This window comes from Calliopsis andreniformis, chromosome 5 (genome assembly GCF_051401765.1).
Source record: "Calliopsis andreniformis isolate RMS-2024a chromosome 5, iyCalAndr_principal, whole genome shotgun sequence".
Lineage (NCBI taxonomy): Eukaryota > Metazoa > Arthropoda > Insecta > Hymenoptera > Andrenidae > Calliopsis > Calliopsis andreniformis.
The window spans coordinates 16,865,463-16,884,059 of NC_135066.1; the positions used below are offsets into that span (position 1 = coordinate 16,865,463).

Genomic DNA, 18,597 nt, shown 5'->3' on the forward strand with positions numbered 1-18,597 from the left:
AATATTTAAATAAATATTTTATTAATATATTTTCGTAATATGAACTGTATCTAAAAAAGTTTCCTGGAAATGAAATTAAATTTTGCCGCCATATTTACGGTAGACACATCTTTTTATTCAAATTGTGCGCGACGTTATACCGTTTCTGAACACGCTTTTTAGTGGTTCCTGAGTACTCACAAAGATATGTGTCTTTAATTTGCACATCCTGTCAGACATTTAATAGAGAAATTCCCTTCAATTCAAAAGTTATAATGGTAAATACTTATTTGAAAAATTTGTATTTCCCATTGTGCAATTATACAAATACTCGCAGATATTTTGACCATATTAGTCACGTGATTATACTTCTGCGCATGCATGATTGCGCTTCTAACGGTTTGTTCGCGATTGTTCACGCGTTACATCGCCCCTTCGATTTCATTTGATTTTCCACAGAATAAACGTTTTATTCTTTGTTATTCAGTTTAATTTTAATACCCATAGTTTCCATTTTTCGGTTTTGGTATGAAAGTTCTGTTTTTTTGTGCGATGGAAGAGGAGGGAAATTCTGATATATTGTCAAGTCAATCGTACGGTAATTGCTCGAAATTTTTATCATTGACTATAGTTTTGCATAGAATTTATATGTTAACAGGCTTGTAATTACGCATTCAGTACTGCGACAAGACAGAAATTAAGTAAATCTTTATATTTAATTGTATAGAGTTGACGCTGTTGAAGACCATAGTTTTTGCCGCTTTGAGAATTTCTTGTGCTGATTCTGCTGTTGCGCATAGTTATTGCGCACTTTACCATAGTCTTGCTCCGAGGATTATTCACATTTAAAGTCCTGTTTGGATTTTGGATGTTCACGCTGTCCATTTTGAATGGAATCATGCCGGAATGTAGAGCTTATCGCAAAGGTAAGAATTTGATTGTTCTCTTAAGTATTATCACGGTATTTGTTTTTATTAATGTGTGAAATATGTATATAATAATATAATAACAAGTGTTGGTAACAATATGTGTACCAGAAATTCTTGTTGTGATATATACTTTATGAATTTTACATTCGCAAATTATTCTTTGTGCGATTAATCTCGCAATACTCCTGCAAATATCTTTATATTTCGTTAGTTAACAAATATAAATATTATTAATTTGCAAGGGTTAACGCGTCCGATTGTTATTAACAATATGTGTAGTAGAAATTGTTACTGCGATGATTATTTTACGGAAAATATCAATTTTTCACAAATTATTCTTTGTTCGATAAATTTGGAAATTCCAACCATCGGAGAATTTATTTCATTGGTTCCCCATCCTCCTCGAGGGGGTATAAGTACCCCTGGGGGACCCCAAGTGTTTCACTCGCCACGAGTCTTCCAGTGGATGCGGATCCTTCTGGGATTCTGAGGGATCTCACTGGGGGTCTCCTTTCTACTGGCCCTTCTACTGGCCCTTCTACTGGCCCTTCTACTGGCCCTTCTACTGGCCCTTCTACTGGCCCTTCTACTGGCCCTTCTACTGGCCCTTCTACTGGCCCTTCTACTGGCCCTTCTACTGGCCCTTCTACTGGCCCTTCTACTGGCCCTTCTACTGACCCTGTCCATTGATCATTTTGAGAGTCGTAGTTTCAGAGTCTCCTCTTAGGTGGCGTATGCGGTTTATTCTCATGTACTTGATTGTGTTTTCTGTGAAATTTTCCAATCATGGTTTAACTGAATTAATGCTCAAAATTACAATATGTCAGCTTCCATCGGTAGATGCCATCATGGCTGGTACTTACAAAAATTATATGAAGTTATTGGAATCTTGGCCGCTGGATAAAGCAAAAGCTGGCAGGTAATTGTATATAGCAAAACAAGTTACAATTTTTGTGATATTTTGATTGCATTTGTGTTCCAAATAAAATTCAAGTTAGACTCACGTGTTCTTTAGTGTTTATGAAAACGTATACGTTAAGGTTAAAAGTATTTGTTGAAAACTATTTTATTTGTTGCGTTGTATACAATTTAACGAGGTTTCATATCTATTTTAGAGATTTAGGTCAGCATATCCGTGATCAGATTAAAATTGCATTCACAAAAGGTGAATCAGACAATCAGTTAAACCGTGAGGTATGTGACCGTTATTATATGAGCTTAAAGAGGATCACTTCCAATTATCATGGGCAAATATATCAGCGCATCTACACAAGCAGTGCTAGTGGATTAACAGCAGAGCAATGTAACTTGGCTCTTTCACCAGAACTGTTGCAGTATCTAAACGAGGGAGAGAAAAATATTTTTTCACGTACATTGTCAAGAATTGCAAGATATTACAATGCTTCCAAAGTTAACACATAGTGTCTATAGTATTTATGTAAAGCAGTACCATAATATTACACATTGTAGTAGAAACATATATCACCTATTGCAAAGTCAGAGTTACATAAAATTCAGCTACATTAGAAACTATAGTCAAATGACAAATACAAATGCTGAAAATGTACCACATGTACCAGTTATGGCCAAAGAAGTATTACAGTACTTAGAACCTTTGCCAGGGAAGACTTTTGTAGATATGACGTTTGGTGCTGGTGGACATTCCACCAAAATCTTAGAGTCTTCACCCGATGTAAAAATATTTGCATTAGATAGAGATCCAGTTGCACATGAATTTGCACAGAACTTGTCAGAAAAATATCCTGGACAAGTAATACCTTTATTAGGAAGATTCTCTGAATTGCCACAATTGCTTTGTGAACACAAAGTGAAGAAAAATAGCATAGACGGATTTTTATTTGACTTTGGATGTTCATCAATGCAATATGATGTTGCTGAAAGAGGATTTTCTGTATCAAAGAATGGACCTTTGGATATGAGAATGGATGGATTCAGATGCCCTCAGGAGCCCACAGCTGCAGATGTTTTAGAAAGGATTACAGAAATCGATTTAACTCATATACTAAGAGTATATGGTGAAGAAAAGTACGCTAAAAAAATCGCACGTGCTATTATTGAGGCTCGATACAGTTTCAGAACATTACAAACTACAAAAGAATTAGCGCGACTTATTGAAACTGTAGTTCATGAAGTAAGGCATGATGAACTTGATAGATCTGCTCATTGTGCTACAAAAACATTTCAGGCGCTTAGAATTTTTGTAAATAATGAATTAAATGAGATTAACTATGGCATTATTCTTGCTGGAACGTATTTAAAAACTAATGGACGTTTAATAACATTATCTTTTCACTCTCTAGAGGACACAATAATTAAGAGACATATTTCGGGAAACATAATAGATCATGTCGCTAATAAAGAGGCATTAAAATATGCTGATCGCGGTAGATGTTACGAAATGAATGAAATGCAGAAGTCTATGCAAACACCATGGAAAATGATACATAAACATGTAATAACTCCTACACCTGAGGAAGTAAACAGAAATCCAAGGTCTCGTTCTGCAAAATTACGCGCCATTAGTAAAATGACTTGAGATTTATATCACTTTTAAAATTAAAAAGAAATTAGATGTTTTCTTACAATCTTTTTTAATACAAAATAGCGTTTATTGTCTTTAGAGAAATCTCGTGTAATGTATTCTAATGTAAATATTGTGTAACATATGTTAAAAATAAAATAGCTTAATCGCATAAAACTATAGTAAAATCATTATTACATACTATTAGTAATTGTAGAAAATATCGGAAAATATCAGAAGTACTTTTAAAATAGGCCTTCTATTTCATCTGTTTGACTGTTCCAGTCCATATCATAGATGCTCGGTCTTGTAGAAAGACCTGGCATCATCATTATCTGCAAAAATAATCATCATAGTTATATGCTACATATATCTATGGCATTAATAATTACTCTCTATATATTTACCTCTCCCACCATAGGCACTACGAAACGTGCTCCAACAGATACAAATATATCAGTAATATCAAGAGTGAAATTTGTAGGTGCTCCTTTAACTGATGGATCGCCAGTTAAAGAATTCGGTGTTTTTGCCATACAAAGTGATAATTTATCATACCCCAGTTTATTGTACATTTCAATTTTCTTTTGTACCTATATAAATAATTATTATATTTATATATTATTTAATACACTGTATACTTAATGTAAAACTTGAGATGTTTACCTTATCTGCAAGAACAACTTGTCCAGCTCCATACATTTCTTTAGCGATAATATTAATTTTCTCTTCGATACTGGCATTAATATCGTACAATACTTTGAAATTACTAGGTTTCTCAGTTGTAGCTATAACTGCATCCGCGAGTTCCGTGGCACCTGCGCCACCCTCTGCCCAGTGGGTACATATAACTGCATTTGTTGCACCACTTTCAATTGCTGCCTGTTTTACTAATTCTAATTCCGCTTTAGTGTCGGTACTGAAATATTTTTTTTATATAATTAATTCTTCTTGTATAGTGATATCCATGAGAAAATATATGTAAAGTAAAACTTACGCGTGTACGTTTATAGCAACAATAACTGGCACGCCGAATTTAAGTCCATTACTGATATGTTTTTGAAGATTCGGAAGACCTTTGTTAACTAATTCAAGGTTTTCTTCGAGATATTCTTTCTTTAAGGGAGCACCTGTGACCACAGTAGGTCCACCACCATGCATCTTCAGCGCTCTAACAGTTGCAACTAGCACAACAGCGCTTGGAATATGTCCAGATGCTCGACATTTTATGTTGAAGAATTTTTCCATACCGATGTCGGATCCAAATCCAGCTTCTGTTACTACGTAACCTTCTGATCCGACTAATTTTAAAGCAATAGCATCTGCTATAATTGACGAACAACCGTGAGCGATATTTGCAAACGGTCCAGTGTGAACCATCACTGGTGTTCCTTCTAAAGACTGCATCAGCGTTGGTTCAATAGCATCTTTCAGTAAAATTGCCATCGCTCCGGTCATTCCCTAAGCATACAAATGACATAATATATAAATACTTGAATCACACATTCATTTCACTATTTATGTCGTAAATATACTAACAAAATCATCTGCCGTCAAAGGTTCTCCAGTTTTACTGAAAGCTACCACTATGTTGCCCAGTCTTTCTTTCATGTCATCCACATTAGTAGCAAGTGCGAGCACAGCCATTATTTCAGAAGCGACAGAAATACGGAAGGACGTCTCACGCGTCATACCTTTCTCGGTTGGGCTTTGACCAATAGTAATTTTTCGCAAAAATCGGTCGTTGGTGTCAATCACTGGAGCAAATATTTTTGTTAGAAAAAAGTCTTGTTTCATAGATGGCTATATAGATTCCTATAATACCTCGAGTCCATGTAATATTTTCTGGGTCGATATCTAGTCTGGCGAATCTTCTCCTTTCTTCCTCCGTCAAGCTGTCTGGATCGGTTTTGGTGATACCAAGTTTCTGTAAACGTTTTAACTGTATCTTCGAAAACTTCCGCTGCCCTTTAATCGTCGGTACAAGTCGGTCGTACAAAGCTTTGTCGGTCTGAGTACTTTCGTGGAAGTATCGAGCATCGACTTGCGCTGCTAACAGATTATTGGCTGCTGTCACTGCGTGGATATCACCGGTTAGATGGAGATTAAACTCTTCCATGGGAATCACCTGGAAGCAATATAAAAATTATTAATTATTTACTTACGTGTGTTTCTAGTCCTTCAAGTGCAATTAAGTTCATTTATTACCTGTGAGTATCCTCCACCTGCAGCACCTCCTTTGACACCAAAGGTAGGTCCTTGACTGGGTTGTCTCAGGTTAACGAACGAATTCTTTCCCCTGTGTGCAGTTAAAGCTTGCACCAAACCAAGCGACGTAGTGCTTTTGCCTTCCCCGAAAGGTGTTGGCGTAATACCAGCGACTAGTACGAGTTTTCCATTTGGTTGATGATCTAGTCTTTTTAGAACACTTAAACTGACTTTCGCCTTTCTGCTTCCATATGGACTGATCTCGTTTGGAAGAAGGCCGACTTCTTCCGCCAAAAGTGTGATTGGTTTTGCCTCTTGACTCCTCGAGATCGTTATATCGTTAGGCACGGGCTTTTGAGGATTGATTTTTAGAACGCTTAGATTCCAATTAGCATTCAACAGTTTCTCAGCAGTCTTTTGCGCAGATATCACTGTGTTCTTCATTAACATAGCTACGGTCATTGGACCGACACCACCTGGGACTGGGGTGATGTAAGAAGCCACCTTCGCAGCTTCATCGTAATCTACGTCTCCAACTAAGCGTTGTCCAGACTTTTTGGTAGGATCTGGAATAGTTTTTTATATTATATTATCACTATTAATGTATTATATAAATATTCATATTGTAAATGTGATATATTCCGTTTTGAGTAGTGCTTCAATTACACTGTTCAACAGGGGTCTGATTTTGTAAACGTGAATAAACATTTCTTATAGATTTCGACGTGCTGATTACGAATCTGCAAACCGTTTTTTTCCAGAACGTACAGTTTTTGAAAAAATCAATTTTGAAAAAAATGACAAATTTTCAACTTTGGGATTTTTCTGTGCTTTTGCCGTAGTAGTTACTTAGTTGCTCTTTGCACGAAATGATTCTGTGGACTCTCCCGAATAAAGTAATATAAATATTTATTAGATTATAAACATCGAAATAGGTTTAAATAACAATTAAAGTGAAAAGGACACTCAAAACGCACCCATTTTTGCTGATATTTTTCACTTTATTTCAAAAAGTAAGGGTCTAGGAGAAAATTTGACTATACCACGCGGTAGAGCAAACCTTTCCACTAAGGAAAGCATCAAGCGAATGTTCAAAATTATTTTTGTTTTCAATATAGAAATAAAATAGTTTGGCGAAACGCGCGGCGGCGACAGTGGTACTCAATGACGGCGGCGCGCGCTGGTGGACGCCTCGCCTATCGCCTGCCGTTCCGCGGACCCTATACGCATTGACGTCATTGAGTACCACTGTCGCCGCCGCGCGTTTCGCCAAACTATTTTATTTCTATATTGAAAACAAAAATAATTTTGAACATTCGCTTGATGCTTTCCTTAGTGGAAAGGTTTGCTCTATTGCGTGTTATAGTCAAATTTTCTCCTAGACCCTTACTTTTTGAAATAAAGTGAAAAATATCAGCAAAAATGGGTGCGTTTTGAGTGTCCTTTTCACTTTAATTGTTATTTAAACCTATTTCGATGTTTATAATCTAATAAATATTTATATTATTTTATTCGGGAGAGTCCACAGAATCATTTCGTGCAAAGAGCAACTAAGTAACTACTACGGCAAAAGCACAGAAAAATCCCAAAGTTGAAAATTTGTCATTTTTTTCAAAATTGATTTTTTCAAAAGCTGTACGTTCTGGAAAAAAACGGTTTGCAGATTCGTAATCAGCACGTCGAAATCTATAAGAAATGTTTATTCACGTTTACAAAATCGAAAAAAAGTGAAAATTTGTTGGACAGTGTTATTGAATATCGAATATTGAATATTTTCTATATTCATTCTATTAGGTATTTCAAAATCTGAAGTTAACATGATATTAAACGTGAATTACGAAATTGTACCTACCTGGAATAGAATTGATTCCGCAATCGATTACGACTGCACCAGGCTTAATCCAGCTTCCCTTGACCATCTGGGGCTGGCCAATAGCAACCACTAAGATGTCAGCTTGTGAAACCTATAATCGAATTGAGAATTCAATATAGAATGAAGTTACGATTAATTAAACCGTTGAGCATACGTCAGAGTACGCTTTTGAACTTACAACTTGCGGTAAATTCTTCGTTTTCGAATGGCACACTGTCACTGTTGCGTTGTTCCACTTCAATAATTCAGCGATAGGTGTGCCGACGATTTTGCTTCTGCCTAAAACTACGGCTTGAGCACCAGCAATGGGAACACCACTCCTGATGGACATTAATGTGTAAATTATTGACTGTTACTTATAAATGATCGAAAATTAAAATTTATATTTTTCGAAAGGAGTGGGAGTGTTCAAGGTACCTTTTTATTAGTTCGATGCATCCATGTGGGGTGCATGGTACGAAGCTTGACATATCGCCGATGGCGACTTTTCCTTCATTAATAGTGTTCAATCTAGAAAATTGGAAAATATCTTCTTTTTTAATGTTTATACTTAATATTTTTGAAAATTGCATTTTTCAGTAAGTACACAGCTTGTTGTTTAAGCTTTCTAAATATCATTACGCTTACGAAAGCATGGTGAACTTTTTAGATGATGCATATGCAATAAATTACTGTTATCGACCGCACATGGATTTCAATGGAAAAAATATAAGACAACTATATTTTTATCGCGTAATCGGGGATGTGTTGCGTCAAAGGTCAAGATATTGACGTTTTCTTTTATATTTGTTCATATTCATATCGTATGTGTCATCAATAATAAAATGTATGAATGTGTAAATAATTCATGTAAAATACATCTCTCAAAATAATTACTGAATTTTGAAATAAATGATCAATATTGCATTTTTTTGTATATAGAATTTTTTCGTAAGCGTAATGTTATAATTAGAAAAAATATGAAGAAAAGAATAATATAAAGCTTACCCATCTACATCTTTTTGAGGCGAAACTGTATCAGTAATCAGATGAGAATCGATTTTATTAACTGTATCAAGAGGCATTTGTACGATGATTCCATGAACGTTTGGATCATTGTTTAATTTGTTTACTTTGTTAATTAATTCGATTTCTGTTGTGGTATTTGGAAGTTTGATGTGTTCTGCTGTAATTCCAATGTCATCTGCTGCTTTTATTTTCATTCGTATATAAACATTTGAGTCCTCTCTGCCTCCTACTTGAACGATTGCCAAACGTGGCACATAGTTCGGCAATTTCTCTTTCAAAGCTTGTACATCTTTTGCTAGATTTTGCCGAATTTCCCTAAGAAATCGAAACAAATCGAAACATCAGATCGTGCGTCTGCTTCCTCAATAGGTATAGTTTAATTTATCGTTAATTAAATTCAAGTTCTTTTAAAATTATTTTTAAGGGAAAAAGTACAAATAAAACTTTTATTTATTATTTTTTGATATTATAACTCAATCAAATTTTTAAGTAAGCAATTAAGTCTACAATTTCATTATTACGCGAAGAATGTTTATAATAAAAAAAATTATCAAACAGTTTAGCAGCGAATAAACGCACGAAGCCATTAAACTTATAAAAAATAACTCATACATTCTATCAGTTGTCTTTTCAGATATTTAAAATTCGCGGGTTTTTACAGGTACACAAATATCCTTATTTTCAACCACATGCGATATATAATTAATCGATTTAATGGACGCGAAGTACTTCACCTATCAAGATTGCAAATGTACACCCATACATACAGATTCCAGCAAATCATTTTTTTATGATTACATAATCTAACGCTGGAAGCAAGCATAACCTCCAAAGAAAAGGTGTTCGATTTCCTATAACCTTGCACAACGATAAATAAATGTATTTCTCTGCGCCTCGCAGGTTTGCCAAGTGCAACTATCGATTATTTCCTTAGATAATCGAAGGACAACTTTGAATTTTCAAATACAGAAGAATGCGCAGTTTCAAAAATGCATCGTATAGATCTCAGTGAGAAAATCAATATAGAAATTAATCCAAAATTTAATTTCATAATAATATTACCGTAAAAATTTATATTGAAAAGCGAAATAGAAATTGGGTAAATTATTTTGGCCTTATTATGCCGATAGAAAATAATTAAAAATAATTTAACTCACTTTGCTAGATCGGTGCCGCTTAGTATAACGCCTCGCACGTCTGTTGACATGACTCTTTGGAAAAATCTGCAATCACAAAGAAAATCACTGATTTCCTGCTAACAGACGGTCTTTTGGTCTTCTATGAAGGACTACTATCGTGATGCAAACTGAAAGACGTTTCGATGCGTGTTGGATGGCAATTAACTGACGAGACTCACGGTAGCTGAGTGAACCGTGTCGGTGTAGGTGACCGGTTTACAAGCGGCTCGATTTCTGACATGTGTATATTCATCGAGATAACGCGAGTTATTCACACACTGAAACGTTCTCTCGATCATTTCGCTCGATCGAGTACCACTGTTAATCTAAGAAAGTATTATGCAAAGTTGAACTGTTTCGTGAGTTTAGCTTTTTGACGAATTTTGTGTGAAGCTGTATTTGTACATGAGGATATGAGGACGATTGTATCCTTATATACAAATACCTCCAAATATTTTTATGTATGAGTATTATCTATTATTATGGTGGGTAGTGCAATATTATAATTCAGTAGATAGTAATAGTATTATAATAATAATAAGTTCAATGAAACATTAAGCAGTCTTACTTGAATGATTGTAATAATCGTCTCATATGACAGTTTGCGATGACGATCCTATGAATAGTAATTATGTACTGACTAGCATGATCTTCGCAGGGGGTCAAAACTATGTTGATGGAAGATCGTAAATTAACAATGGGTCATAAATAAGAGGGAATACGTTTATCGGCTTTTCGTGTGACGAAATTTTCATAGATAAACTTTGACACGAAAGTTGTTTGCCATGAAATCTCAAAGGAAGTATTCTTCTTATGTATCGTTTAATGGGAACAATTGCATTCTTCGCTAGGATAGTTTTATTCTTATAATGTGCTTATATTATAGGCTCAAAATATTCTTGTAAAATGTATACAGTTGCTGGAAACGAAATCTGAACGAGGATTATTAATCTCATTCAGTCTGACTATAATAGTGGCATGTTTTTGATTACAAATATAGAATGTTATTTTTCGCTGCATGTTGAATCTTATCGTAGACGTCAGAATTTCGCAACATTTCGTAGGAGGCACAAAATAATCAAGGAATCCCCTACTCAAATGATGTAATCAATATTTTGTAAGTTATTTATGTTGTGTGAATAAAAACAATCAAAACTAGTTCTAGAGAATTTCACGATTGAAACATAAAATATTTGTTTTTATTCTTTATGGATTTTTTTATATTGAGTTATAATTAAATAATGTAGGGAAGTGCATGGTATATAAATGAAATATTTATTTATTGAGATAAGCAATCACTATAACATTATATCTTAAGAGTTCAATGGCTTTTTCCTGCTTTTATTATTATTATTTTCTAAAATTCCTACTAACGCTTATGACAAATATTTCTCGTTTAAACCACAAAATAATTATATCCATATTTACTAAACCACCTGAAAGTAAATAGTAAATTGAAAGTAAATAGTATAGTGTCCATTGGGATTAGTTCTGGAAAAGGATCATTTTCAAAGAGGTCGTGTTCAGTCGTGGTTACTGATATACTGTTCGGTGTTCAATTAAGGAAATTCGCGGAGGCTCGAAGTTGTTTACAGCGAGCTTCACCGACAGTTCAAACTGTAGTATCCTCCGGAACTTCCTCGAGAACTCTGCAAAAACAGCTTGCTTCCCTCATTCTGCACTATGCTTCTAAACCCACGAGTCGATAAACCCATCTAATTTACTGTTTGGCCATCCCTCAAAGCCCAGCAAAAACTTATAAGTCCGAGCTCCTTGATGTCGCGACAATTAATGACAGTATTCAATTATTCGAGCTAACAACGAGTAAAAGCTCAAATTTCCAAATTCATTAGAATTAGTTCGCTCTGAAAAATAATTTTCTTTAATAATCTCTTGTCTTCCATCTGTTACTATTTTACTATCTACTAGTTCGTAATCATTATACAAGTAATCGTTATACAGGTAATGATAGTCGTTCAAGGAACATGTTTAATCATTTAACAAGGGTTAGAGATCCTCAGGGTCTCCTACGATCTGAAAAGATTTTACATTCATTTCAAACGACTCCATGAAATTAAGGACAGCATTGTACCTCCTTTATCCGGTCTTCGCGCTGATTGGGGGATCTGTAATGTCATTAGGCCGCGGTTTTCGAGTGGTCGCTGTGCTGTTTCGTCGTCGTAGGTCGAAGCAAACGGCGAAGATTAGTAAGATTAACCAAGATCCACCTCCTCCGTGGCTTTCTGCGTTCTCAGAAGACCCCTAAGACCGACAAAGGAACGGCGATTCGTGGTCCGGTCTTCGATGCTCTAGATTCCCCTGGCAGTCGGGGACAAACCAGTCTATCTCGTGGGATAACTTTATGCCCTTCTTCCTCCCTCCTTTAGCGAGTCTAATTGCGTCTTATCTGAGTGGTTCAACGAACATTTTGCTATCGCTCGTTGAAATGTAAGTGAAGTAATATTGCACGAGAATTTTTCTTTATTTTTTTGGAGGATGTAGAGTTAGAAGAATGGCTTAGATAGCATAATTGTATCGAATTCATTGCAATAGTCATTTAGTGAATATTATTTCTTTTATCCTTGAAGTTTCTGTGTACTGTGTCAGCTTTAGTTGTCCTTCACTTCTAATTCTTTTTAACGCTTTTCTTTTTCCTTTTACAACAGTTTAAAACAAAATTATTTCAAATTCATCATATTTCTCTATAATTTTTTTTAATATTCACGTGAATCTGTTAATCTCGCCAAAATCATTATAATATTTCTAATTTTATTAAAAATTCTGGTATATCTCGTACGCTCACGTACATCCGTCCTTTTTCACTCAAATCCTCTTACTCTCCCCAGACCTCCGCAAACGTTCGAATCAGCGAATCACTAAACTGGTTAAGTACGCTCTCAAGGTGCCTCCCGAAGGACAACCGTACACGCGCGCAAGTCTCAAATCTCGCGGGTTTTCGTCGCTTAAGGTTAATTAATACCAGGCCAGTCATCAGCGAGGAAGATCGCGGGGAAATTGGCGGTCTCTGTGAAATTGCTGGATCGATGCAGCAATCGGAATCCATAATTTCTCGACGACGTTGATTCCCTCTCGACCACGCGATTCTCCCTCTCCCTCTGTGGAGTTTTGATCGTCTTCGAGACGTGGAGAGGGTTAGTCGGATCTCTCCTACTTTTTCAACCCCTCCCCACCCTGACTCGTTCCCTCCCTAAATACATCTCTCTGCAACTCAATCTGGATTCGCAAGATTTGCCCGCGGCAATCTTACGTAGAATCAATATTGCTCCCGACTTCCATTTGCCCTTCGTGTACCCTTTCGCGCTGTGGAAATTGCTCGACCATCTTGCCATTCTCAGCGGATCAGCTTTTCGATGGCGGTACCTTGGCCTTGTTTGTGAGTGTCTAGAGAATTTCGTACTTTTCCAATGGGTGTTACAGGGAGAAAGTTGGTCTTGGAAATGGCGTGGTGGGTATTGGTAGATTAGTAATGAGAATTTTTTAAATGGAGTTTTCAGCGTTTCGAGTTGTCTTTGAATTATCTTCAGCACTTTAGGGAGAGTATTTTAATGTTCTCATAACAGGTTTTGAGAGTTCAGGCTAAGGGTGATGGGAATGGAATTATTAAAACCGGATGAATGAATAGATTGAAACACGTGTGCGATGGCAATATAGTTAACAATAAACGGTCGTTACAATCTCTTTTAGTTGTTTTCATTTCAGAAGAAAACATGGTACACATATCGAGCATTTTTTTAAACGAATACTCATATATTTAGATTATGATTTAAAAAGATTTAGTCCTTCCATTAATTTTCACAAGTACTGTCGTATTAAATTGAATTCATGCTCCATATGAATAATATAATAATGCTGAAATACCCAAAATTAATCCTCAGTCGGTCTCATATTAATATTATATCTAATAGAAGTATTGTAGCAGAGTTCACGTAATTTTATAAAAAAAAAAAAAATAAATAAAAATGATTTAACATTTAGAAAATATACAATATTTCAATTTCCTAATATTCTTAAGTAACTTAGCTTCTTAGGTTCAATTCTTAATCTACTTTATCACTACACCACTTCATTTCCTATTCACTATAAACTTCAGTACCAACCTTTCTCACTGCTCTCTGCCAATCTTCTTTCTTCAAAAATCTCCCAAGAATTTTTACCCTTCCCTCGATCGCTTCTCATTTCACTTTCCATCTCGTCATCGGTTACCCCAGGCTGCTGCTTCTCCCAATAACACTAACTACAGCCTCGAACAAGCATCCGTCCTGTTCGAGTCCGAGCGAAGGGGGTGCTCGGTCCGAAAAGGAGTTGATGGTAGGGGTGAGTTTGTAGCTCCGTCGTGGAATAGGTACGTACAGATTCCAACTTCTGCGGATAGTTAAGCTTAAGGGTTCTACGGAGGAACTAGCCTTGGGGGGTGACTGGGGCCACGGATGATCAGGGCCGAAGTAAACCGGGGCGAGTGGAGAGGAGGGGCGAAGGAAAGGGGCTGGATTGGGTGCTATAGGGTGGAAGATTTCTCCATCTCGGATAGCAAAGCAACTTGGACCGCAAATTCCTTTATGCGGGTTCAGCATGGAGTGCATCCACGGCTACCGCCAAGGAATCGACTCGATTTCGTTAATAGGTCGCGTCCAACTTGCTGCAGGTTTTATTCGTCTGGCATTCCCGACGATCTAGCCCGTTTCTCGGGCGTGTCTGAGCTCGGGTAATTGGGAAATAAGGAGAGATAAATTTCTGGTACAGATGTTTCAGGATCTTTTGAGTAAACCTCAGTCTCAAATTGAATAATTAGTTTTTATTTTTAACTAGCTCGTGCTGATGAAACTGCAATGAAATTTAATCGAATTTAATATAGTTTGGTTGCAATCGTAAGTTCAGTATTAGTTGCATTGAAAGAGAACTCGGTATTGATGAAGATACAGGAAATAATAACTTCATCACAGGAAATGGCAGTTAAGATACTGTTTAGACCTCGCTTAAAATGCAAATCGTCGCAGACACGATTTACCCGATGAATTGAGTGACTTCGCGTGCCACTTGTAAACTGCCGTGCTCGTAAACCTACCTATTACTACACTGTGCGTTTATTGCCACCCCCTGCACAAGTACATTTACATTTATACCATGTTGTTTCGGTAATTGTGACGAAATTTCGGTTTACATTCATATTCCGTAGCCTGACAGTTAAAACTGAAAATCGTTAGAATAATAATTATTTAAATAGTCTTCATATTGTCATCAACTGCAGAGAATCAGTTTCAAATGAACAATGTTAGTATTACAAGAACTGCATATTTAATGAATCGAATATTGAAATATATATTCAGAAATTAAAAAATTTGAATATTATACCTGTACTTGAAAACTCAAAAATTTAACATTCGCTAAAAAATGAATATTATACTTAGAAAGCACTCGTTAAATAAGAAAATCAAAGCAACAGAGAACAGTGACACGGTAATCAATTAAATCAATTATCGTCGTTTGCGTTCTTTGATGTTTTCCTGCATAGATTGGTGTCCATTGAAAGTACGTGCCCTGACATAGGTGCGGGTCGCAATCAAGATCCTTAGAAGAGACTAATCAAAATTAATAGCCAGTTGCCACTCCCCCGCATCTAGGCGATATCTCGTGGAGACGGCACGAGATTGGATGTGTCGGCAATAAATAGACGATTGAACGTAGTCGTGCTGGACGACGGAAGGGATATGAAATTAATACAACTCCATCCAGCAGGCCTGTCATAGAAGGCGCTCCTGCCTTCGCGTAGGTATTTCTGGCATCCTTAGGCTTCTCAGCCGTAAGGACCCCTCGGTGCGGATATCAAGGAAATTAGAGACGCTGCTAGATAGGCCTGAATTATCGACGGTCCGTTGGATCACCTTGGTCATCAGGATTTGCTCCTGGAAATGATTACATATGCTATTCGCGATCAGGAGGTTTCTTAGACCCATGGACCTCTGAAGGGTGATTAATTCTGATTGAACTGCAGAATTTTCTCGTAGGTCTATACCCCTTAATGTTATTAAGATCACTGAGTGCTAGACTTGAGAATTAAGAAAGATACTTCTACGATTAAGCAATTTCATTTTTGCCATGAGAATAGTAGATAAAATATAAAACCTTTTTCTGTTGCATCAGCCTTAAAAATAATTTACAAAATGACAGGGCATACGAGTGATGTAATTGTTTGTTAGTAGGATAATATTAGAGAGAAAGGAGTAGAAAATATTTGTGAAATATGTTCAAGAGAGTAGATGTACAGCTGTAGTAGTTATTCTTAGAATCATTTCGTAGGTACCATCCGTTGGCAGGAATTAATTTTATTTCCTCCTCTACGGATGACAGAAGTTGGAAAGTTTAACGAGATTGATAAAACACATTGGGTGTGCCAAAGCGTGGAGTATCGGAAGTTTATATGAGATAACTTTGCGTTCAGTTTCTGGAATAGGTCTAGTACCACCATTTAGAGCTTAGATACTCCTGTTGATTAGCTTCAGAAATTCGTCAGCTTCCTAGTCGTACGCATTATGCTAAAACCAGTCGGAAGTACTTAGGAACAACTATCTCCTCTAGTACTACTAAATCTCCTCGATAATACCTGAGTATCTCTCAGAATGTTTCTAGAAATATTGTCCTTTACGATCAGAACATTTTTCATATTATTATATAGTCTTTGGGTGTACGATTCTAAATAAGAACATTAAAATATGCCACAATATTCTATATTTTATTCCATTCATTTAGTCCTCGTTTTAGATAATTCATTTTCTAATTGCGAATTTTCTTGACATCGACCTTAAAAAAATACAGAAGGGATATGAATTTCATATTTCGTCTTTCTTACCAGCATAAGTGCTGATTGATCGTAGCAATGGTCCAGAGTGCTTCGGTCAATAGTTGGGAATTTCGAGGGTGCCCCAACTCTGTTCAGACCAGGGACAAGAAAGATAACTTTGTAGAGAGGGTAAGACGCGGCTTGCTGGGGGTTGATTGGGTGACCCCTTACCATCTCTGCTTGCCCCCTCGACAGTTACCCTCCATCCAGCATCTCGCTCTCGCCACGATCAAAACGATTTCACCCTCCTACTTAGCATTCTAAGGAAAAATATGGCCGACCAGATACGACGCTGGGGGGGTTCGAATCCATCGTCTCGACGCGATGGTTTAACCATTTAATAAGAGGGTGGTTGCGTCGTCTTAGAGAAACGTGGTAGGAAACAGCTTCTGTATCTCTTAATATTATTCTGTCGATTTAATGAATCTTTTTTTGGAAACTCTCTTGGGACGTAATTAATGAAGGGGTTAATTTTTGATAATTTCTCAATATAAAGGAAAATCCAATTACATCATTTTGATTTTTAGAATACAAGTACTAACAAAAATTGAGATATTTATGGTTACAGTCTCTAGATTGTGGGCTTTGTATTTTTTATTGCACGTTGTTAACACTGATCAATGACCATTATCATTATCGTGGATAACGATCGTTAGCGTATAGTTGAAGGGATTTAATATTTAGCGTGAATATAGGGAAATGCGTCTAATTTGGAGGTCTTCTTTCGAGTTTATTGTAGGAGTAAATTATCGTGACAGTAACAGATTGAGTAAATATTGATTATCATTTAGGGATGAATGGAAAACGAGGAGAAGGATTGACTACTTATTAGGGAATAAGAATTATAAAAGAGACTTGATGAGAAGTAATCATACATAAGTGGAGGAAACGTTGATTGATATACAGATCTCTGAAATTCGTTTCCAGGCTTTTCTCATTGCAGGTTTATTAAACATCGATTTTCTCATTTCTATATGTCTGTATAGAAGTGTAATACAACCTGAATGACTGCAAATTACGAAAAGAATTTAATCTTAATTTTCATAGCAATTTCTACTGAAATAAAGTAATACTGTCTATTATTTTTTTAAAATACTAACAAAAAATAGTAGCGAATACAATATTCCACCTATCTCGTTAAGACCCCAATTAACATGCAAATTCTTCATCCCCCTTACAATTTATCACTGTCCCGAAACTTCTTAAAAAACAAACCTAAGGATTACTCGTAAGGATTACTAATCCAGTAACAACAGAGATATCTCACTGTAACAAGGACTTGGTGTTGGGCAAAGTTTGGCCGAAGTTCAAGGTGTATCGGTGCAGCGGGGCTGAAGCGTCGAGATCTCTCGGTAGAGAACAATGGCACACCCCCGGATTCTCTTCTTAGATAGCATCTGTATCGAGGATGCAGGCTACAGAAAGAGAATGAGTAGGAAGGTCCTAGAACCCATTCTCAACCCCATGGAACTCCGCAGCCCAGACTGTCTCGAAGCGCCTACCATCTTAACAGCCATATTGAATTATGGTTATTACGACGTCCTGTCCTTACGATATTTCGTACCCTTTGAAGTCCAAGGGAAATTGGACCCACGAGGGCCACGAGTCTTTTTCGTTTACGGCTACCGCAGACCATTTAATGTGAGGACGTTGGAGCTTCCTTGCAAAAAGGTGGAGGCCTGGCTGTCTTGATCGAATAAGATTTAAAAATTAAAATTACTGACCAAAGTGTGATCGCTCAGGAACTTCAAAATTATATTTCCAATATGGTTGGAATTCACCTTATCAAATTTTCAAATTCTCACAACCCTTCAAATTTTAAAATATTTAAATCTTTAGCTTATAAATTTTCAAAGTCACTTTATACTCCTGTCCCAATTTTCTATATTTCGATGTTTGGAAGCCTGTATTTAAATTCTGAGTGATTCTGCCCTAGTTTAGAAAATTAAATTAAATTATTTAGAAAGAAAACTAAAGTTTGTAATTTCGTAATGGTATCTCTTCTTAAAGAGTAACTAAGTTCA

At 36.3% G+C, this 18,597-nt stretch overlaps 3 protein-coding genes across 3 annotated transcripts; 2 read left to right on the forward strand and 1 right to left on the reverse strand.

The window, feature by feature from the left end:
• The first annotated feature begins 1,737 nt into the window (after positions 1-1,737).
• On the forward strand, positions 1,738-2,330 carry LOC143179753 (ubiquinol-cytochrome c reductase complex assembly factor 2-like). Its single transcript, XM_076379090.1, has 2 exons — positions 1,738-1,827; positions 2,024-2,330. The coding sequence occupies exons 1-2, from the start codon at positions 1,757-1,759 to the stop codon at positions 2,328-2,330; spliced, it is 378 nt and encodes a 125-aa protein (XP_076235205.1). The 5' UTR covers positions 1,738-1,756.
• LOC143179752 (putative methyltransferase-like protein 15 homolog) lies at positions 2,308-3,631 on the forward strand. The gene has a single exon (XM_076379089.1). The coding sequence runs from the start codon at positions 2,308-2,310 to the stop codon at positions 3,463-3,465; it is 1,158 nt and encodes a 385-aa protein (XP_076235204.1). The 3' UTR covers positions 3,466-3,631.
• Positions 3,502-9,822, reverse strand: Pug (pug C-1-tetrahydrofolate synthase, cytoplasmic). Its single transcript, XM_076379088.1, has 12 exons — positions 9,697-9,822; positions 8,519-8,854; positions 7,949-8,041; positions 7,710-7,851; positions 7,511-7,622; positions 5,659-6,224; positions 5,275-5,578; positions 4,990-5,207; positions 4,448-4,911; positions 4,117-4,369; positions 3,858-4,043; positions 3,502-3,785 (listed from the first exon to the last, which is right to left on the reverse strand). The coding sequence occupies exons 1-12, from the start codon at positions 9,744-9,746 to the stop codon at positions 3,696-3,698; spliced, it is 2,814 nt and encodes a 937-aa protein (XP_076235203.1). The 5' UTR covers positions 9,747-9,822; the 3' UTR covers positions 3,502-3,695.
• Positions 9,823-18,597: the final 8,775 nt, after the last annotated feature.

Coding starts and splice junctions, on each gene's coding strand:
- LOC143179753 (XM_076379090.1), top strand. CDS start 1,757: ATGGCTGGTACTTACAAAAATTATATGAAGTTATTGGAATCTTGGCCG. Junction 1,828..2,023: donor GATAAAGCAAAAGCTGGCAG/GTAATTGTATAT, acceptor TATCTATTTTAG/AGATTTAGGTCAGCATATCC.
- LOC143179752 (XM_076379089.1), top strand. CDS start 2,308: ATGCTTCCAAAGTTAACACATAGTGTCTATAGTATTTATGTAAAGCAG.
- Pug (XM_076379088.1), bottom strand. CDS start 9,746: ATGTCAACAGACGTGCGAGGCGTTATACTAAGCGGCACCGATCTAGCA. Junction 6,225..7,510: donor CGGAATCAATTCTATTCCAG/GTAGGTACAATT, acceptor AAACTATTCCAG/ATCCTACCAAAAAGTCTGGA. Junction 4,044..4,116: donor AAGTTGTTCTTGCAGATAAG/GTAAACATCTCA, acceptor TTATTTATATAG/GTACAAAAGAAAATTGAAAT.